Consider the following 22,436-nt stretch of genomic DNA (forward strand, 5'->3'; position numbering starts at 1 on the left):
ATAGCAGGATGCTATACACGGGGCAAACTTCAGTCAGGAGAACAACTGAGATTATTCATTCAGGTTAGTTATTAATATACGGCAACAACATGGGAATAGAGCAGCTGCAAGAGAATTCAACATTAATGAATCAATGTTACAGAAGTGGAGGAAGCGCAGTTTTTGGCTTTCCCCATATTTCAAAAGTGCTTCATCTCTTTGCTATCACTCTCGCCCGGCATAATTTGCAGACGATAATGGTTGTAGCCGCTGCGATGCTTTCGACCAAAACAGGCGCAGCTTGATGTCATCAACAACATGCGCTTTCGCGATAGAGCGGTATAGTCAAAATCTTTTTTTTTTTCTTTTCTTTTTTTTTTATATTAGTAAAATTTACATACAAACAAAATGCACCATATATTACACATTCAGAGAATAAACATTCCTTACATATTAGGAAAAAGAAAATATAAAGATGGGGTCACATAATTTAACAGATTATTAACTCACTAAATCAAAATCTTCCAAAAAGGAAACAAAAAAAGCAGCCTTTTTCTTTTTAACTAAAGTCAAAGATTTAACCAACAGGTTTAAGTCATTTTTCCAGTAAGCTAGTGTTGGTTTGGTCTTAAGAAAACGACATTTATGTATAAATTGCTTGCACAAGATTAATAACACATTAACACCATAATTAGCTTTCTTTTCTTTCAAAAACACTCCAAACATTATCATATTTAAGGTAAATGGGGTAATTTGAATCCCACTGGAATAAAGCCAGGTATGAAAATCCAACCAAAATATTTGTATAAAATTGCACAAAAAGAATAGATGGTCCAAATCCTCCTCTTCTGTTTCACAAAAAACACAATTATCAGTTTCTATTTTGAATCTATCACCAAGGAGTCTATTTGTCGGGTAAATTTTATATAGTCAAAATCTCTATCGTTGGCCAAATTTATATAGTTTCTATCGTATATCGTTTATATCGCTCCCACCCCTACTTGAAGACTTTTATATTTTAAAAAAAAAAGTATTTGAAGAATACTTGAAGAATTATAGATTGTATCCCCCAAAAATAATTTGTATTTGAAAATGTGAGTTTATAATGCATTTAACTGGGGCTGTTACCCTTAAACACAGTTGTCTTTCTTGTGTTACTTACTTGTAAATTTCCAAGTAAGTAACACAAGATATTGTAAGTATGTGAGGGCACACAGAAATACAAGGCTCTGCAGTAAAACATCTACCTGTTGAGTAAACAACTTTGTTCCATTTATCCCTTTTTAACTACTTTCTACCTTTACTATTATTCATAGCAAAAAGGGCTCCTAAGTTAAATGCATGTATGATGCTTTCTCCATTACAACATCCAGTAATAATTTAATTAAAACACTCAATGAAATCAAAGTTTGGCCTTTAATTGCTGAATATTGCTCATCCATGATGGAACATGTCATTATTGGTTTCTCAATTAATCTCTTTTGAACTGAAGTGTCCTCAGCTTCTGGTGATACATTTATTTTTCCAGTGTATCTTTCAAATTCCCTTTTATTTGGAAGGTATAATGGTGAAGAGTACACCAGTAATAACTTGTTAAAAACTCGGCATGTCGAGACATAATGGCAGAACTGGCACTGCCGCACCACATAAACCCTAGCAGTAAGTCTTTTGTCTCTGTTTCAAAAAAAAAAAAGAAAAAAGGACGCACCCTCAGCTCTGCATTCCAACCGTATGTGTGTGTTTGTGCTGTTGTTGCCAGTGTTCATGAGCAGGCGTTTGGGAGGGCTTTATTTTAACTGTGACAAGGTGGAGCCACTGCTGTAATAGTTGTGTAATCCTGCAGGGTGCTCAATTTCTTAAGCACTTTTTATAGGCCTCACACAACAAAACACGCTGAGCATTTTCTGATGCAGCGTTTTAGCAGAAGCACAACATTTCTCCGTATTAGAAGTGTAACTGCAATACTGTCTAACCCTGAGATCATGATGTTCTTAGAAACTGAGATACCAGAGTTCAGTTACGTAACTCTGGTAGTAAACTAAAGCAGTAAACTAAACTTAAAGTGAGATTCTCCATTAGTTATTAAATATGGAATTGCAGAGCCATCAAGTGTTGAACATTCATTTAAAATAACTCATTTGCATTCAGATGAGATATGGAATATACATGTGGTTCAACGCTACTAATACTACAATATTGTATTGCTTCCCCCCCCCTTCTCTCCAGTGATTAACATTTAAACATGCTTTGACAGTTAGACTTGCCAGAAGTGAAATTTGGCTTTGAATGAGAAGTGAAACAGGACTTCGGGGCAAAGGGTGTGACAAAATACTAATAAAGTAATTTATTGTATTGCTTCCTCTTGCAATATGTGATCACTAAATATCCATGTTTTGTTAAAATACTTTAATTGCTTCTTGTAAAAGCAGTGTAAGTTAATGTGAAATCAGCCAGCTTGCAGTGAAGAGCAATAAAGCCAAAGGAGGTAAAAGCTGGAGAGCTCAGAGAGCTGCGGTAATCAAATCAACAATTAGTTCATTCAGTTTACTCACTATCAAAGTTGAATAATAATAGGTACATTAACCACAATGCACTTACTCTTTGGCTTTTACCCTAGTCAAAAACTCTGTTAATAAACTTTCAGTTAGCCTAAATTCTGGAGGAGTTTGTAAACAACCGTATAGTTTGGGGGGGTTTTTTTTTTGTTTGTTTTTCGTTCAATTTCTCTGCTATGATTTGTGCGTTTGTTGGTTTTAGCAGAGAGTCATAGCCTGGCATCCTACTAATGACTGGCATGTCCTAGGGAGAAAGAATGAGAGGGGGGAGGAGCAATGCAGACACTTGGCCCAAAAAAGGATGCCTTGCTTTGTTTTTCTCATTGACTGGAAAAGTACACTGTTGGAGTATACACAATCCAGTTGGACTGGGGTGGGAGCGAAAAGGATGGAGGGGGTAAAGGACGCAACACTGATTGGCTATTAGGAGCTAGCTGTGTTACATCACTGGGGGTGTTGGTGGAGCACAGTAAACAAAGAGGGAAATGTTTGAAAGACTCTCTGTGCTGCTGGACAGCATGACCACAATACATGCTACTACGCTGCCTCTTCTACCTCCCTACTTTCATTTGCACTTAAAAAAGATGATTATTAAGTTTTATAGAGTTGTTGTTCTTTTTTTTTTCTCCCTTTTTTTTGTAAGAAAACAAAAGTTGAGGACTAAGAAATGCCAAATCCAGTAAGTGTTTAAAATCCAGCCTTGTTTACATCCATGAGTGCTCACGGTCGGTGTCCTGCTATTTTCCTGCCTGCACATTGTTCCATACCTCAAGTTACTCCCACCTTTTAATCCTCTTTTGATCAACCTTAAAGGAATGTGTGTCAGACACATGCATACACACAAACACTGGGAATCTCAGTTCATTGAATGGTGGTTGCAGATTTTGGTTTACAACACATCTCTTTGCACTATGTGATGGAGAGTGGTCCTTCTACTGCATACTGACGTGAACTACATTTGCCTTATATTTTTATCAAGTAAATGATACATGTAACAGTGTAACTTTGTACAGGTAGTCTCTTAGAGGCACAGAAGGTTTGAGATTGATGTTGTTTGAACTTACATCGTATCTAACGTCAGTGGCTCTCTTGGCGTGGATAATATATTTTTACATTTCCGCTTCACTTTTTCCCCGTCAGTGAATTCTCTCCCTCTTATTTACCAGGTAGCTCCAGCACTTCTGTGCAGACCTTTTCTCTGTTGTGGGAGTTTTTGATATAATTCAAATCCTTTACAGAGTCAATCAAGTTTAATTTTCGGATAATTAAGACAGGATAAGTGAGATAAAGTGATTATAGTGCCACATTCTCTCAAAATTTACATCCCACCAGCCAATGAGGATTTTGTTTTGATGGCTTCTCTAACAAACATCTGCAATCGGTGGGAACTTGGCTCATGTGGTTTTATACCAAACCCATAGCAGAACAGGGACTGCTATCACTACTTGCACTTCAAGGTGGAGGAGTTGGTTTCGGTACAAGTAATGAGGAACTCGTTGGCGAGACAGCTCAGTGATGTCTCCCTGTTCTCCTTATAGATTTTCTCTGGAAGTTTTGCTTTTTCTCACCATCAAAATTGTACTGCATTCTTGCAAAAGCAAGTGAATAAATAAATTCTCAATGATTGCAAATGTGACTAAAAGTAGTATGTTTTATTCAGGAGTGTAGTAGTGTTTGGTGGCTGCATAATTTAACATTTTGGTTACCTATGCTGCAGTATAAGAGTAATTTGAAAACTGCTGTCATTATTCTATGACGTGAATCAGCCTGTTAGTGATTTAGCATCAAGATCAGTGGCCATAACCAGGACGAGAAAGAACAAGGGCTTTCTTGGGAGGGAAAGAGGCTAAGGGGCCATTCACTGTCAACTATACACTTAGCAGAGATCATTGAAGACTAGACTGGAAGTTGTGTCCCAGCAGTTGCATAAATTCAAACACCACTATATGTTCCTTTTATAGAGATTGTTAAAACCTTTTGGTTCATTTGATTTTTTTATTTATTTATTTATGTCAGATGGAACATAATTTGAACCTTGAGTAGTGGAGTAAAAACCTTTGTGCTGTGATATTTATTGCTTTTGAGTTTGAGATTTGTGTTTATTTCATCTTATTGTATATAGGATTTGCATTAAGCATGGATACACTTCTATTTTTGCCAGACAGACAAAAATAGAAGTGTATCCATGCTCTAGCTTTTCAGCCATAGCTTAAGACTCTTCTAAAGATTTGCTTATAACATTTGAATAAGAGAACCAAATGTTCTGTGCCACATGCAAACCTGCAGAGTGCCCTGGCTTTTCCAAGTCAAATATGTTTCAGGAAAGATGGTCTACTGAAGGAATCCCGTAAAAATGTGGAGAACACCACTGCACTATCAGATACCACTACAATTTATTTAGTTTTGCCTTAAAGGTCAATATTGTGGTAAATGTATAGCAGGCCATCTGTCTATCTAAGTCACTCCTCTATGATACTTCATAGTTGGTCTTTTTTTTTTTTTTTCCAACTTTACCATTACTGGCTTTGTATTTTCAGTATTAACTGTAACTATCTTAATCTCAGTGGTGGCAAATATTTGGAATATACTGATTTTTTTTTTCTCTTTCATATAGAGCTACAAATCTGTATTTAAACAGGTTTGGTGTGCTAATAAAAGTTAAAAAGCAGATGGGTGTAGTGTTAATGAAACATTGGCAGAATTTGCTTATGGACATGTTGTGCTACAAGAGAAGAATTTATACGACCATCACAAAAAAGTAGCTTTCATCCCTCTGTTGAACAAGTCAAGGTAGAGCTAGTCTGACAAATAACTACCCATACAATGATTTTATCATTTCAGCATGTATAAATAAAATGAGCTAGAAAGCATTTTTTGTCGTGGTTTATGAATTTTGCTACCTCTGCGGAAAAAAAGCAAGAGATGGCTACTTAGCTCTTTTCTAGTATTTGTAAAAACATTAGCTAATCTTCTGCTGATACAGCTTCATGTTTATCATACAAATATGAGCCTGCTATCAACAGCCTTATCTAATGTCTTGGCAAGGAAGCAACACAGGGTATTTCCCAATCAGACTATGCCTTAAAGTTGTCGTGTGTAGCCAGTGTGCTCCCTTTGATCACAATAGAGAAGTAGATTCATAAATAAATGTGTAAAGTATAAAAAAGGTATAGTCATTTCTAGGGATAGGTATCGTTTAGGTTTTATCTGATACCAGTACCAAACCGGTACTTTTGAAATGGTACCAGTGCTTAAAGAATGGAGAACACAAAATTGGTCCAAAAACCTCTCGTTTAGCTGTTTTTTTTTTTTGGTTTTTTTTGTAAAAAGATAGCAATGTTAGCCTTTTCTGCAGTTATAGGGCATATAAGGTATCACTCTTGGCTGGAAGCAGTGCTTAAACAATGGAAAAAACACTAACTTTGTCCAAAAACCTCTCATGTTTAACTGTTTTCCACTTTTTCTTTGGTCATTTTAGCCTTTTTGGCCAGGGTGAAGGGAGTATCTGCCATCAAACAAGAAGACAGTCGCATGTAACTAGTTTGCTAGTTCACCTTACATGCATTAATGTAATAAAGTGTTTAGCGTACTCAACGTGAATTACACACGAACATCATTAGGCTACTCACGCAGAGAAGAACGGCTAGGTGCCAGGACTCTCCTCTTCGGGTTTTTGGGGGATGTTGCTAACTCCGGTCCGATAACAGGCACCACACCCGCAATAAATGTGCACGGTGTGAGGGCTCGCAGCAAGCTATCAAATACGGCGCATTTCTCGGTTTTGGAAAAAACGCTACACGTCGCCAGGTGTTTCATCAGATTCGAGGTGTTACCTCCTTTGCACAGTATCACAGTATCGGCTCTAAGCACTTGTTGCAGGCTGCTGAGTTTGCATCTTTTGCTGTGAAGTACAGCCAGACTTTGACGCTTCGCCTTGGGCATTTTAAACCTGTAGCTCTGCTCTAAAAGAACGTACGTACCTGGGCTCGCCTACTATCCTTGGAAACGTAAAATGATTGGCTAGAATCTAAAGTGTATCACATCTCAGGGGAAAAAAAGCACCGAAATGAAGCACCGAAATGTGCGCTGCTTTTCAGTCTGGTTACTACTGTTTATGTCAGAACTGATGCCGTCATGGCACCGGATACCGGTACCCATCCCTAGTCATTTCAGACTAATTTAGCAGAAAGAGCTGGTGTGTAATATTCTAGATTTAGAAAACAAAATATTTAGTTGGTTTTTTTTTTTTTAAGGATAGATTACAATAACTAATGACATGGCTCTAATAGGAATTATGATTATCCCTGTGTTTGCTTTTTCAGGTGATTTGAACCCATTATGTGCAGTATGAGTTTAGAAAATGAGCTTTCTAAAAACAGACACGATTCAAATGGAAATTGTATGTTTGTTCTAGTCGGCGCTGCAATTGCTCTCTCATCACTTCAGTCATTTTACCTCTTTAGGAAACGTCTGAGCTTGTGTTTGGATTAGAACGAGCGCATGACCTTGCATTTTTTCCAAGAGTCTTGTTCTTAACATGACCATGCTGCTTTGACTCTCACTGTATTATTTCCTAACCTCTACCCTCTGGCACCTCTGCAGCTTCTGCACCAGTCAGCAGCAGCGTGAGTAGACGCCGTGCACCCTCCTCGGTGACCCCCCTCTCGTGGGAGAAACACAACATCGCCGCCATGTCGAGCATCACCATTGACCCTGAGCTCAAGCCCGGGGAGTTTGTCATCAAGAGTCTATTTGCTGAGTTTGCTGTGCTGGCTGAGAAGAAGATCGAGATGGTGATGGCTGAACCGCTGGTGAGTCCACAGGGGGTAAAGTAGATGTAAAGAAACACAGGAAATGTAATTTAATGCACAACATGTGACGCAATATACTGCTGAGACAGCCTCTTCTGTTTTGCAACCAACTGCCAAGTCTTTAACTGTCAGGCAAATGTTATTGTAAATGAGCAACGGCATTGTTGTACATTTAATGTCTTTTACATTAGGTTGCTGTCAGGTTAATATTTGCAGCCTCAAGTCTTAACTTTGCTGTCAAGAATTTTAGCGTGGTTCACTAGCTGAATAGTGGCCAAGCAATCTGCTATCATGCTGTTAACAAAAGTATCCCTGCTGGGCTCGTCACACAATAATTCTCGTTCTGTCTCTTTCTCTCCAATACTTTAACAGGAGAAACCCCTGTCCCGTTCCCTCCAGAGAGGAGAAGACTCACAGTTTGACCAGGTCAGTTCAGCCGTAGTAAAGATTATGTCATGCATTTATTATGAGTTTGACGGTTTCATTTCCTACGTGGACAAACAACAGTCACACCTCTGTGTGCGCACTGTGTTTAAAACACCAGCTCTACCCAATCAATGCTTCATTCAATGGTTCGTCTGTCCCTCATCTGTAGCTGGTGCAGGACTCTATACAATAGGCGCGCCTGCTACAGAATGCTTTGTTCAGCACAACACAAAGCCAATGAGGATATGGTGGTATAGATCCAGCTGTCCCCATTGTGAGTGAGGGAGAGAAAATGAGTATAGAGAGCGCCAAAGTGAGAGTGTAGAAACGCTGTGTCATCCTCAGCAGTAAATCAGCATCGGGTGCTGGAGTGTATCTGCCTGGCACCATAAGGGCAGAGAGAGGAATTGTATAACTCTCCTGCATGGCATTTGTCATCCAACCACCCTCCTCATCATGCTGTGCTGAACCTTAAACACACAAATGTGCATATACTCTTAAATTGTTAATGCGTGCTGACCTGTTAATGCAGAGGCAGAAGGCACCAGCTCACGTGATCACTGACGCAATCACAGTGCTGAGATCTGCAAGTTATTGTGGTCTTAGACATAAACGCCTCAGAAGCATGTGTGCCTTCTTGGAATCCTTTCGATTTGCTTTTAAATACAGTCCTGCTTTGTTTTTTTAGTGATGTAATTTGATATTGCATTAAATAAAGCCATGTTTGTAGTGTTTTGCATGTCTTCTCTCACTGCACTATGACTTAGACACTTACACTCTGTCTTTGCACTTTAAATGCTCAAAGGTGCATTATGCCAGGAAATAACTAAAAGTTTATGTCACACATCTAAATAAGGCCCTGAAATTTAGTTAAGACTAGTGTTCTGTACTCACCCTAAATGCTCCTCATTAGTTATAAGTACTGCTTGTGGAGCAGCCTTCTCTACACACGTACTGTAATCTGTATAGGATTAAGTTTTTGAATCGTGCAAATGCTGATTTTGTGTAGTTTTCGTTGGAATAGCCAGCTGTTATAACAAGCATGTTGTTGTTTTCCAGTTAATAAGCTCTATGAGCTCAATAGCAGAACACTGTTTGCCCTCCCTATTGCGCACACTGTTTGACTGGTACCGGCGGCAGAGTGGCACTGAAGACGAGTCTTATGAGTACAGGCCTCGCTCGAGTACTAAGTCTAAAGGGTGAGATACTTATCATTGTTTCATTCATTCTTAACCTTCTTCTCTCGAACAAAAAGATTATGGGCAAAAATGATTACTTTAGGATTATCTTTTGACTTATTATATTTCCTGTTTTGCAGAGATGAACAGCATCGGGACAAAGATTACCTTCTGGAGCGTCGGGACTTAGCCATAGATTTCATTTTTTGTTTAGTTTCAGTGGAAGTTCTAAAACAGGTGAGTTACCTGACACTCTGTGTTTAATGATTTACACTGCCTATAAAAACAATTTACCAGTCGGGTTGACGAATGTTTACATATGGAAGAAGAAGTGCAGTCACCTATTTGACCTGTTGTTGACACGATCGTTTCCTGGTAACTAGTGAGTGAGTGGTTGAGAATGCAGTATATTTTTACTGCATGTAGAACTGCCTTGTTACTTTGGATATATGTCCTGTATATCAGATATGCATTTCCTGTGCAATTGAAGACTTCTCACTGTAATTGATTTATGAAGTACAGTTTTATTACATAAATAGCCAGTATACTCATCCACCTTTTTGTTGCACCCAGTTGTTTGGTTGAAACAACTATTCTCTGCTCTTATAAGCAGCTTGGTTAAAACACTTGGTTTTAGACAGTTATTCATACTCTTGGCTCTGGCTCTGCTGTTCAAACCCTTTATTTGAGATTAGCAGCAAATCAGAAAATAGTTGGCTTATCGTAAAGTCACACTAGAAAAAACAGTGGTTGGAAATCATTGCATGACCAAAATTATTGTGACAATGGGTTGCTTCACAGACCAAGTCTGCAACCACTTGTTGCAATCTTTGACACAACAACACAATGAGAAACAGAAGAGAGATTTTTGGCAAAACTTCACAAACTTCCACAAAAGGTGGAAGAGTAAATTTCTAAGGAGGTTAAAGCCACAGCAACACTTTAGTATGAGCAACAACTTTGTTTGACTAATGTGTTTTGATAAAATGGCAATAAGATGGAGTCAGTCTGCTATCAGCTTGCAATTTGAATGTTGGCAATTACACACCATCTTTTTGTGATAATATTACGATTAATTGGAATGAATCGGTGAAAATCGTCAGTTTGTTGCATATGACATGCACAGAAATTCACGTTAACTACTCACAGTCAGTATTCCGTGGAAACCCTATAATTTATGTTTGAAGTAGCAATTCAGAAATTCCTATACATGTGGTGGCATTCTTTCTGCGGGATGGCAGTTTAACTGCAAAATGAGGTAAACGCTCGGCAACCCTGGCTTTCGTACAAGAATATAACCACAATGCAACCAGTTTGCAACCAGTTGGCAGCAAACTAGTAAAAGAGACAGATTCCAGACAAGATCAGCTCAGATTGACTCAGATTGATTGCAGCTTGTTGTCTGTCTGAGTTTATAAATTAGGCCACAGTTCTTTGCAAAACTATTGAGCAATTGCAATCAGTCTGAGTCAGACTGCCCGTGTTTGGAAACAGGTGGCCTTGTATCAAGGGACCTGTACAACCACCTTGCAATCGAAAGTATTCGCCCAAGGGGTTGCATCCTCAGCCTGGGCAATCAGTTGGTTGCTTTAGCTAATTGCAGTTGGTTACTGATGGCAACAAAACCACCAGTTTTTTTTCCTAGTCGCGAAGAGGTTGCAATCCTATTTTTAGGATTATTTCAGCTTGTTTCATACTAAGGATGCACTGAGGGGCTGCACTAAGGCCCCTTGGTAATGCAAATAAACCTGTGAAGCATGCAAAGCTGCTCTAGTGAAGTCCAAGAATAAGAATATGGAACAAATGGGAAATAATACTATTAACTTCTGGTGTCATCGTTTGTGAGACAGTTTGAATTACTGTACTTTTTTTCCTGATTCAACTCATCAGTGATTTGCTGACTAACATGTCAGTTTTATTATATATTTGTATTGTTTATGTTGTGGTGGAGAAGTGAACTACAGTGTAGCTATTCAGAGCTTTCCCACTAGGGAGCACAAAGTTAATAAATTCAGTGGCAACATACCAACTCCCAGCTGAGTGTGTTTCTAAAGTGGACTGTTGAGAACTGAGCAGCATTCTGAACTAAGAGCCAGTCCCTAGGGACCAGGGCAGAGTTGTCCTTGGCTTTGCTCCTGAAGGGAGAGTAATGAATGGTAGCAAATGAGAACTATCAATGCTTCTAATAAGACTAATGATTTCGTGTTTACGTCACAGATTCCTCTTCATCCAGTGCCAGATGTTTTGGTACACGAAGTCCTAAACCTGGCATTCAAGCACTTTAAACACAAAGAGGGGTAAGTAAGCATCAAACTCCAGACAGAGAAGTGACACAGATGAATAAGACCAGACTAAAAAGTGCTGATGAATATACCCTCTTTGGCTTTGCAGTAGGGAGTCAGTCATTTATTTATGTGTGTTTGAGCAGACTGGCTCAATGCTCATTATTTGCATTTAAACAAGGCACAAGTAGCTCTTGTTCAGCATCGTGAGTCAACCGCAAGTAAACACAGTTACTTTAAGTGCTTCTGTTGTTGTGTGAATAGTTTTTTGATGTATGTTAAATAATTCAGCAGTTGTTTGACTTGATGCCATATCCTTTATTAATTTCCAGGTACTGTGGACCCAACACTGGCAACGTGCACATCATTGCAGACCTGTACGCTGAGGTTATAGGGGTTCTTACACAGTCAAAGTGAGTAAGCTGAAATGTGCCTTTAAGCGTAAGACTGGACAAATAGTTTACAGTTTTTCACATTTCTCATTAAAAGAAAACGGTCTGAATTGAGCACAGTGTAATAGATGGGATTAGACATTTGTTTGTACAAATATTGCAACTGAATTTTAGAACAATTAAAACCATTTAATTACATTCTTTAGTAATTGCATTTAAATGTGCATTGCCAGGCAGAATGTTGCCTATATACATTACTGTGTACAAACTCTTGTTAGGAGGGTTTTTGTAAGTGCTAATATATCTCTGCCTCTGTGCTCAGGTTCCAGGCAGTGAGGAAGAAGTTCATCACAGAACTGAAGGAGCTCAGGCAAAAAGAGCAGAGTCCTCACGTAGTCCAAAGCATTATCAGTCTCATCATGGGCATGAAGTTCTTTCGGGTTAAAATGTATCCTGTGGAGGATTTTGAGGCTTCGTTTCAGTTTATGCAGGTAAGTAATACTATTTATGCAGAGTATACCTGCAAGTGTAACTTAGATGCGTTTGCAGAATTGTACCAGATGTTTTTTTTTTCTTTTTAAACTGCTGCCCCTTTGTTCAAACTCAGCAGCTCTCTGTAGCAATGGCTCATATAGCTAAATGAGTAACGATCAGAGGTGAGGTCTGCCAAGAATTGAGTGTAAATGTATTTCAGGCTTTGCTAGGAGCTGTGAATGGAGCACTAGCTTTTTCATTAAAATTTATACAGTGGTTGGGGGAAAAAAACACTCGCTGTTCTGTCGTACCATTATCAGAATTTCCTACTGTCTTAATGGAACATGCTATGGTTTATGTCCTTTACTCCCATAGGATCTTGTACCCAATTATATTGTCTGATCACTGCATTTCTTATCACACTGGTTAGGTCTGTCTATATATTTTGCTTGGGTCCAGGCCTGTGATTTATTTATTTATTTATTTTTCAATTTTCTATTTAACTCATGTAAATGGAGTGTAATGACACGTCTTCATGATGTTTGGCTAGTTTGTATCCGCTGCATTCTTGTTTACATGCATGCCCTTGGTATCCTTCCTAGGAATGTGCCCAGTATTTCCTGGAGGTGAAGGATAAAGACATAAAGCACGCTCTTGCTGGCCTTTTTGTCGAGATTCTCATCCCCGTCGCTGCTGTGAGTAACCAGCAAAGCATTGTGTAATTTTGGACTGTTGCGTAAACATTAAGTCTGAATCTCATTTTGCCAAACTAATGTTCGGTTCATCCTCCAGGCGGTGAAAAATGAAGTCAACGTGCCATGCTTAAAAACCTTTGTGGAGATGCTCTACCAGACAACATTTGACCTTAGTTCTAGAAAGAAGCACTCTTTGGTAATAACACTGACATCTATTCTTTCCTCTCTTCCTCTTCAGCCCTGACCCTGTTTACTTCAAATTTTTAACACTTCCTTTTCTTTTTGTCTCACACTCTATTCTATTTATCCCTTTTGTATATTTTATTTATATATGTCTCTCTATTTATATATGTGTGTATATATATAATATTAACTTCTGTCGGTGCTGTGCTATTGGAAACCGAATCTTATCTTATCACTCTTCTTTTATTTTGTCAACACCATTATTTTTCCCCCAGACCACCAAGTCTGACGTTATCATCCAGATAATGCTATGTTTAAAATAAATAAATACAGTCTCTCATCTTTGTCCATTATATTTTCTTTTCTAAAGGCAGGCCTTGATTTTCTGTTTTTTCATCCCTGTCTAATGTAACATGTTATGTTGATGATGCTTCCAGCAGTTTTAGTATTGTGCAGATTGCGATAAATAGATCTTTTGGTCTCAGCTTGTGATACTGTCTTTGCTTTTGGTCTGTGTTTAGTGTAGGAGACCTTTTGTTTTCAGATCAGAAGCACATACAAAAAAATTCAGACCTCGTGAGAAAACCAGTTTATTTTCATTCTGACACCGTCTTTCTTCCCAGGCTCTGTATCCCCTGGTGACATGCTTGCTGTGTGTCAGTCAGAAGCAGTTCTTTCTCAACAACTGGCACATCTTCCTGCAAAATTGCCTCTCGCACCTCAAGGTAATGTTAGCATCATCCTTTACAATCCAGTTCATTTCACAAAGGTTGAATTCAACAGTAGATTTATATTAAGGTATTTTAAAGTCACTACACTTTTTCTAATTCAGTTCAAGTCTGAAAATGATATTCTGATGTTTTTATGGTAGTGCAAAGGAACCATACAATTTTTTTTTTCTTAAAATAATTAATATAAAGGTTATTTCTATCAAAGTAAACAAAATCTTGGTATCCTGATACTGATATGTTGATCGAAGATGTTGTCTTTGTTGTCAAGGGTGTGCTCTGTGGTTCTGTCTCAGTATCAAAATGTGCTTTCCCCTCCATTATCAATAAACCAGATCTGGACAGGAATAGCACTTGATTTGATCATGTCAAAGTAAAGCAAAGTAAAGCTTTTGTTTAATGTATATAATATGCATGGACCATATATACTCAAAAGTGGACAAAATGGAAATGTGTAAGCAAAAATTATTGTATTTGGTTGTGCATCTACAGCTAATTTCAAAGATGCGACTCTAGCACTTTTATATGCTATACATTTAAAGTAAACCTGTAATGAAATGTAAACTGTAATGCACAATGCATACTATGTTAATTCAAGTGCTGTTTTCACTCAGGTCTGTTAATCACTCCTCGTAAACCAATTACAAAGGGGTCAAACCTGTTTCTGACCATTCAACCCAGAGGCAGATTGACCAAATCACTGACTGACTGCCTGACTTAATGACTGTCTTTCCCATTCTGCATTGATTGTCCTTTGAGGAGACTGTTTGATCTTCCGGTGGATAAATTACACTTTGCGTCTTTGTGACTTTCTACTGCTATCCAGTGGTTTTGAATGCCCGTCTGTCTTTTCAGTGATCTCATTCCAGCATTTTCTTTCACTAGAGTGACTGTTTTGCATTTCCTCTGTTTGAAAAATTATAATCAGTAATTTTCCCAAGCGTTGATAGTGATTCTGTGATTGAGATCTGTGATCTTGTGGGTTCGTGCTATGGTTTGACTGTAGTGATGATTTTAGTGATTTGCCGGGTCATGCTTTTAACCTTGTGGCTGCTCTTGAGAGCTGTAAATGTAAGGGCTCTGCTTCACTTAACAAATTGCATCATTTGAATACTTGGTAAAAGTCAAATTCAACCAGGTGAGCGAGGTAGTTTTTTGTCTCTACGCTGAAGCGAAAAGTCAAGAATTCATGTTACTTGGTTGAATAATTATACAAGTTATTTACCTTTATTTATATGTCTGCATGTAGTAAATGCACGATGGAGTGACAAAAAATACACACAACGTTTCCAGAGATTATGCTGTAGTTTTGCAGCCCTGTTTTATAATCTGAACCCCACATGGTTAAAATACAACTTGTTAAGCATGGATTTTGTGCGGAATAACTGAATTGGCCGTTGCTGCTCATTGGCTTAATAGGTGAAATGGACAAATATTGTGGCATTTTTCTTTTTTGTCCTTTGTTTTTCCGTCCTTGTGTTCGCCTTGCATATATTCCTTTCTCTGTAATTTCCCTCTCTGTGTGTTTGATTTCTAAACCACAGCACACCTTATTTTACTTTGCTTTTTTCCCAATAAATAACATCAAAATATATCAAATACAAATGAACTGTTACTTTACTCAACATGCAAGTGGTATGTTGAAGAGTTCATTATTTTTCTTTTCGGTTTAGTTGATTTATATACTGTCACACTGATAAGAGTAAAGAGATTTTAATCTGCTCTTGTCATATCTGTTTAGGCTTTGTGTCTTCGTTTTTGCTTATAACTTGCATGTGTCCCTCCCCAAACCCTACATTCTTTGTCTCCTGTTTTTTGACCCTTTTTTTTCACGTTGGCTCGCTCCAGATGCCGTCTAACAACAGCATCCGAAAGCAGATTGAGACGCTGCAGGTGAGTTATCTGGTGACGGTGGCTAGCTTGATGCTCCCTTCCTTTTAACGGTCCAGGGTCCTGATCACGATGTAGGCTAGTGCAGTTGTGAAGAGGCTAATCGTTCTCTGGTGTGACATTGAAGCGTTGCTCAGTGAAAACAGTAAATGAAGGGCACACTTGAAGCTATTGTTGTTGCTTTAGGCTTTGTGGGTGAGCTGGTTTGTGTTTATGAGCAGTGGTGTTTTGCTTTCGTGTCTTTGTAGTTAAATAATTTCATTTTGACTGTTGATACATTTTTGCATGGTGAGATGCACAGTAGTGGGAAAAGTACTTAAATCTTTAAGCTAGTTGCCACAGCATAGAAACACTGTTACAACTAAAACCCCTGCGGAAAAAGTTTCTTTTATATGATAAGGAAAACATTAGAAATGACATCTACCACACTACACTTACTTATTGCCAAAGTAAAGGAAGTTATCGTATGCTATTTATATTATTAATAAATTAGCGTGACCTGTTACTGCATTTAAGTTGTTGATGGATAAATGTGTAAGTTGATAAAGGTGGAGATTATTCTGTCTTTCTGCGTGATGAGAGGGTTTAGAAGAATCTAACCTATAATATGTCGTTTTAAAAAAAATTGGTTAATTATTAACATTTGTGTACTTTTTAGCACGTTGAATGCACATTATAGTAGTCATCAGACTGGTGACGATATCAAAGACATCAGGCGTATTTAATATGTGGATGATTCAGGTGTAATTACTGGTTCATGACTATATGAGCCCCACAGTGTTGTAGTGTTTAAAGTGTGGCTTCTTTTTCTTTCACATGTATACCAAGCAAGCTGTTACAGCATATGCAGGAAGAGTAGACACACGGTAGTGCTGCAATAAAATGCAAACTCCTGTTGTTAATTACGTTAAATATTAATGTAAGATTTCATTATGTCAGAAGTGATGTGTTTCTGGTATATATTACCAGAGGGTCTGGCATAGACAGGAAAATATATTTCAGCATTTAATGATGTATTCATTATCGCAGTGATACCTTTAGTTTGCCTGCTGGGTTGGGTTTTAGTTTATGTAGCGACAGCTACACTGTAGTCTCACTGGTGCTTTTTCAATCCTTCACACAAATCGAGTACTTGCCCCACTGGCTGTACTCGATTTGTGGCATCTTGATTATGTTACAAAAGTAAAAGACATTTTAAAAATGCCATAGTAGGTCAGCTGTTGTGTCGTTTATGGCTTTGGTGTTCAGTGCCAAATGTTAGACTGGGGAAAAAAAAATGATGATGATGTTGTGCATGTATAAGAGTTTTTTTTTGAATTATTTTATTGGTGTTATTTAGTACAGAGCTATTAAAGTTTATTCACATGCTTTAAAAGCATCTTATCACAAGAGTTTATGTTGTTAAAAAAATAAAATGCCCACACTGAGCAGCTCTTTTTAGCTGCACTTGTGAGTCACCTGCCGTTCACTGTACCAGTCTTTCAGTGACTAGATGATACAAAGATTAGATCAATCATTGAGGCACGAAAAGCGTGACAGATTTTGTGTTTGCACAACAGGAAGTTTCACTTCACCTTAATCACAAAAGCATTTGTCACATTTAGTATGACATTTGCTACTTTTGACAAATAGCATAAAGAATCCTTAATTTAACTAAAAATGAAATCCATATTAAATTAAATGTTTTTAAATAAAAATACACAGATTTGTTAGTTTGTTCAGTGTATTAAGAAAAGCTAATGGGAGATGAGACATTTCGTAATGGTTATAGAAAAGTGTGGGCCATAATCATCTAAAACCACTTATCAAATATCGAATAAAACTTCATGTTAATCATGTGAAAAAATATAAAGGCATTAACTGGAAAATCCCTCACACTACGATCACATCACATTCTCTCAGCCTGGTAGCTCTAAAGAACCAAAGACCCTTTAAATGTATACCGTTAATATAGATACCTGATGTAGGATGCAAGTTGGAAGAAAGAAAAGTGTGAAATATCTACTGGACAATGAGTACTCCAGGACTTAACTAATGTACAATTACATTTAATATTGAATGTTTGCATTTTACAAAGCTTGCTTACAAAAGCCCAGTTAATTTTCCGGTGATGACTCTACATGGCTTACAGTAACTGTCTTTGTACTCAGCGTAATACTGCATTTTCCTCCTTTTGCTGCCGACTATACCTTAAAAATTTCTCCAAGCATGAAGCTCATCAGACCATGTGGATGTTCAGTGCTCACATATCAATTTGTGACCAGCAGTCTCACAAAACAATTTTGTCATCAGTTTCTTGCATGCCATTGCAATGTGTTTAATCAAAGTTTCTCCAGACAACAGCAACAAACTGGTCTCTCTCAGGTAAGTAATGAAAGTGTCAAAATGGAATGGATGGCTTATCTTTCTTTCCTTCTCTCTCTCTCTCTTTTTTGACATCTACAGAATAAAGACCCAAAGATGTCCCGTGTTGCACTAGAGTCACTCTACAGACTGCTGTGGGTCTATATCATCAGGATCAAGTGTGAGAGTAACACTGTCACGCAGAGGTCAGTTGCAGAGTACCCAACAAACAGTCTTTTTGCCACCCACTACTGTTGTCCTCTTCCTAAGAGGCTTTGTATGAGAATACTTGTAGCTAAAAAACAGTTTCCCCATTTCCTCTTGCTAGTCGACTCCTCAGCATCGTTTCAGCACTTTTCCCCAAAGGCTCGCGCAGTGTGGTACCCAGAGACACCCCCCTCAACATCTTTGTCAAGATCATCCAGTTCATAGCTCAGGTAAGCCTGGAGCACAAACTATGACATACTTTAAAGTCACAGCAAAATAAATAAAATTAGGCGAGTATGAGGTGTGGTTTAGTGATTGCGGGTTTGCTGATTATTACAGGAAAGACTGGACTTTGCTATGAAGGAGATTATCTATGACCTCCTGTGCGTGGGCAAGTCTCACAAAACCTTTACCATCAATCCAGAGGTAATGTATACATAAGACTTTAGCTTCTGGTAATGAGGGAATGTTTGTATGTTATCTCTTATCCGCTTTGTCTCTCTGCCCAACCAGAGGATGAATATCGGTTTGCGAGCCTTCTTGGTGATTGCTGACAGCCTACAGCAGAAAGACGGGGAACCTCCAATGCCTACTACAGGGATCATCATGCCCTCTGGCAACACCCTGCGTGTCAAAAAGATCTTCCTCAACACCACCCTCACTGATGAAGAAGCAAAAGTGATAGGTGGGTTTGAGTCTTGAACAGCTGACATTTACAATAAGAGTTAACATTTGATGAAGGTGAGGCAGCTTTTAACCTGTCCACCATCTTTTTTTTCTAGGCATGTCGCTATACTACCCGCAAGTACGAAAAGCCTTGGATAACATCCTGCGACACCTGGACAAGGAAGTGGGACGCTCCATGAGCATGACTAATGTACAGATGTCCAACAAGGAGCCTGAGGACATGATCACGTATGTAACAACAGCTTTATGCTCTCCTATTGCCATCCATGCAGCTATGTAGGACTTAGAGTTCCAGTCAAAGGCTTGGAAACCCTGACCCAGTTATAAACTTTGAGTGGTGCTGTATGACCTATTAACAGGTTCTCATAAATTGTCTGTCCTGCAGGGGAGAGAGGAAGCCAAAGATCGATCTATTCCGAACGTGTGTGGCCGCCATCCCAAGACTGATACCAGATGGCATGAGCAGACAAGACCTAATAGAGCTTCTAGCCAAGTAATTGATCCCCGCCAACCTTTCTGCAGACACATTGCTGCACACATCATGTCTTTTAATATCCATCTTCCTGTTGGGTCTCTCTCCTCCTCTAGACTAACCATCCACATGGATGAAGAACTGCGTGGCCTTGCCTTTACTACTCTTCAGGCCCTGATGGTGGATTTCCCAGAATGGCGAGAAGATGTACTCTCAGGTTTTGTCTACTTCATAGTCAGAGAGGTGACTGACGTTCATCCCACACTGCTGGACAATGCAGTAAAGATGCTTCTACAGCTCATCATCCAGTGGAAGCAGGCAGTGCAGAGCAGCAATAAAAGCCACGATTCACAGGTTGGTTTTTGGATCACCAGTGTAGTTTGTATTCATTGGTTTTATGTTGCCTGACAAACATGTTTAAAATAAATTAAATGTTATTTTTAACAGAGCTCAAGCAGTGGCCGTTCTCTGTCCTTGGAGCATAACCTTCCTTTAGGTGTGGTGCATGTGGTGGAAGGTTTGGCACTGGTGGTGCTTTGTAGCTGCCGCCCTGCCACGCGCAGGCTAGCAGTCAATGTCCTCAAGGAGGTCAGAGCTCTTCATACTGCACTGAGCATTAGCAAGGTAATTTTCTTGGGCTTACAGGGGATATCGTTATGTTGAAAGAAGCAAAATATGTTTAAACCTGCATGGAAAGAAAATGATGATAATTTTGTGCAAGGACAATTGCATTCAATTTTTTCTTACTTAATCTTTCAGGGAGATGAAGAACTGGCTATTGATGTAATGGATAGATTAAGTGCATCAGTGTTGGAGAGCTTCATTCACCTCACAGGCGCTGACCAGGTATGAATGGATTTTCTTTTCTTTTTTTTAAAATCCTAAAACCTTTAAAAGTACATACTGCTCATCATCTTCTGTTCTTCTCTGTAGACCAACTTGCTGTATTGTCCCAGTGGGATTGATCTGCAGACGCTAGCAGAGTGGAGCTCCTCTCCCATCAGCCACCAGTTTGATGTAGTGAGCCCCTCGCACATTTGGGTGTTTGCCCATGTTACTCAGGGCCAGGACCCCTGGGTCATCAGCTTATCCAGCTACCTGAGACAGGAGAATCTACCTAAACATTGCCCCACCACCATCAACTATGCCTGGATGTTTGCCTACACTCGCCTGCAACTACTGTCCCCACAAGTTGACATTAAGTAGGTTTCCTTAACTTCTTTGTCATTGTGGGTGTATTCATTATGGTCTGACTCTGAATACTGGGTGAGGATGTCTACATGATGACATTATGTGCTTACTTAGGCAATTAGTACTTTTTTACAAAACATAACTCTTATGCTTATTAACTGGGTTAATTCTATGACAAAAGAATTCTGATTAAAGCTGCATTTTATGTTGACCCTCAACATAAAATTTATCTCTTGTTTTTACTGAATATCCACCTGCAGTAGCCCCATCAATGCAAAGAAGGTCAACAGTCTGAACAGCAGTGACTCCTACATTGGTCTTTGGAGGAACTACCTGATTCTCTGCTGCAGCTCTGCCTCTCCCTCCCCTTCCATGTCTTCTTCATCCTCCACCTCTGGCTCCGTCCGCTGCTCCCCGCCTGAGACGCTGGCGTCCACGCCGGACAGCGGCTACAGTTATGATTCAAAGGTGGCAATTTCATAAGCAACACTCTATGCCAGGTTTTCACACACATTCATAAATATTTTAAAATGAAAGGTTAGGAGCTTTTGCACAAAGGATGAAATAATGAAATTCACTCACAATGCAAGTATGACAGTCTCAAATGATAACAGCACACTAGCCACATAAAAATCTGACAGCCGTAAAAAATTAGAGGATTTTGAATAATTTATTGCAACACTTAAGCCTTACATTTCTGCTCTGTGTGTTAACAGATTGTTGGCACTCCGTCCCCCTCCTCACTTTTCAAACACATTGTTCCAATGATGCGCTCTGAGAGCATGGACATCACCGAGTCTCTTGTGCTGGGGCTTGGCAGGACCAACCCCATGGTCTTCAGGTAATGAGCACTATACTCTGCTATACATTTTTAGAATTATAAAGACTTTTTAATGGCTTACATATATTGTTTTCTTGTGCAGAGAATTGATGGAGGAGCTAAATTCCATCATAAAGGAAGCTCTAGAGAGAAGACCTGAAGTAAGTGCCCTTCATTGATGGTTTGAAAATGTTTTCTGTATTTCTTCTGTGTGCATAGAAACACACTTTACTGAGTTCAAATATTCTTTACTCTGCAGAACATGAAGCGACGCAGGCGTCGTGACATCCTCAGGGTCCAGCTGGTCCGGATATTTGAGCTACTTGCTGATGCTGGTGTCATCAGTCAAGTGTATGTAATCCTCAAACATCTAGAGTAACCACATGATTAGGAATTTATTTTTATATATGCAGTTTATAAACTTTTCTTTTTACAGGGCAAGTGGAGGGTTGGATTCAGAGAGCCATTCTCTGAATAGTACGCTGCTCGAGTATGTTGATCTGACCAGGCAATTGCTCGAGGCTGAGAATGACAAAGACTCGGACACTCTGAAGGACATTCGCTGTCACTTCAGCGCGCTTGTGGCCAACATCATTCAGAATGTCCCAGGTATATCTCTTAATTAAGACAAATGCTTATAAAGTAAGCATACAAAGTAAGCATTTGTTTTAAGCAATTTTTCTCAGTTTAACCTTGTGTATCAATTTCTTTACTTATTATCTTCAGTGAACCAGAGGAGGACCATCTTCCCCCAGCAATCACTGAGACACAGTCTGTTCATGCTGTTCAGTCACTGGGCTGGGCCCTTCAGCATTATGTTCACACCCTTGGATCGTTACAGTGACAGAAATATCCAGATCAACCGCCATCAGTACTGTGCACTAAAGGTTCAACATCTAAAAATTTCAAGAAAATCTGCTTTTTACATACTGTGTCATGCATTTACTGATAACCAGCAAACTTTTTTGTTTGTTCCAGGCCATGTCTGCAGTGTTATGTTGTGGACCTGTAGCTGACAATGTAGGGCTCTCCTCTGATGGCTACCTCTACAAGTGGCTGGACAATATCCTGGATTCTCAGGACAAGAAGGTCAGAGAAATTCTGCCATTTTGAATCTATTCTA

At 39.0% G+C, this 22,436-nt stretch overlaps 1 protein-coding gene across 17 annotated transcripts in view; it reads left to right on the forward strand.

Moving 5' to 3' along the window:
* Positions 1-22,436, forward strand: part of fryl (furry homolog, like) — a 74,954-nt gene that overhangs the window by 24,210 nt on the left and 28,308 nt on the right. For 13 of the 17 annotated variants that reach the window (XM_026158880.1, XM_026158881.1, XM_026158867.1 and 10 more), the window contains 28 exons: positions 7,137-7,345; positions 7,718-7,771; positions 8,831-8,970; positions 9,090-9,186; positions 11,167-11,246; positions 11,564-11,644; positions 11,946-12,114; positions 12,700-12,792; positions 12,890-12,988; positions 13,599-13,700; positions 15,552-15,596; positions 18,039-18,142; positions 18,265-18,373; positions 18,483-18,569; positions 18,657-18,828; positions 18,926-19,058; positions 19,216-19,323; positions 19,419-19,656; positions 19,750-19,926; positions 20,062-20,148; positions 20,236-20,504; positions 20,754-20,961; positions 21,210-21,334; positions 21,417-21,474; positions 21,573-21,664; positions 21,750-21,922; positions 22,040-22,200; positions 22,292-22,402. In XM_026158880.1, coding sequence (XP_026014665.1) covers positions 7,226-7,345; positions 7,718-7,771; positions 8,831-8,970; positions 9,090-9,186; positions 11,167-11,246; positions 11,564-11,644; positions 11,946-12,114; positions 12,700-12,792; positions 12,890-12,988; positions 13,599-13,700; positions 15,552-15,596; positions 18,039-18,142; positions 18,265-18,373; positions 18,483-18,569; positions 18,657-18,828; positions 18,926-19,058; positions 19,216-19,323; positions 19,419-19,656; positions 19,750-19,926; positions 20,062-20,148; positions 20,236-20,504; positions 20,754-20,961; positions 21,210-21,334; positions 21,417-21,474; positions 21,573-21,664; positions 21,750-21,922; positions 22,040-22,200; positions 22,292-22,402 — 3,492 coding nt within the window. In that variant the 5' untranslated portion in view covers positions 7,137-7,225. The remainder of the gene's footprint in view (positions 1-7,136; positions 7,346-7,717; positions 7,772-8,830; positions 8,971-9,089; positions 9,187-11,166; positions 11,247-11,563; positions 11,645-11,945; positions 12,115-12,699; positions 12,793-12,889; positions 12,989-13,598; positions 13,701-15,551; positions 15,597-18,038; positions 18,143-18,264; positions 18,374-18,482; positions 18,570-18,656; positions 18,829-18,925; positions 19,059-19,215; positions 19,324-19,418; positions 19,657-19,749; positions 19,927-20,061; positions 20,149-20,235; positions 20,505-20,753; positions 20,962-21,209; positions 21,335-21,416; positions 21,475-21,572; positions 21,665-21,749; positions 21,923-22,039; positions 22,201-22,291; positions 22,403-22,436) is intronic. The other 4 variants (XM_026158875.1, XM_026158883.1, XM_026158879.1 and 1 more) reach the window with 1 other exon arrangement.

This window comes from Astatotilapia calliptera, chromosome 23, assembly GCF_900246225.1.
Source record: "Astatotilapia calliptera chromosome 23, fAstCal1.2, whole genome shotgun sequence".
Lineage (NCBI taxonomy): Eukaryota > Metazoa > Chordata > Actinopteri > Cichliformes > Cichlidae > Astatotilapia > Astatotilapia calliptera.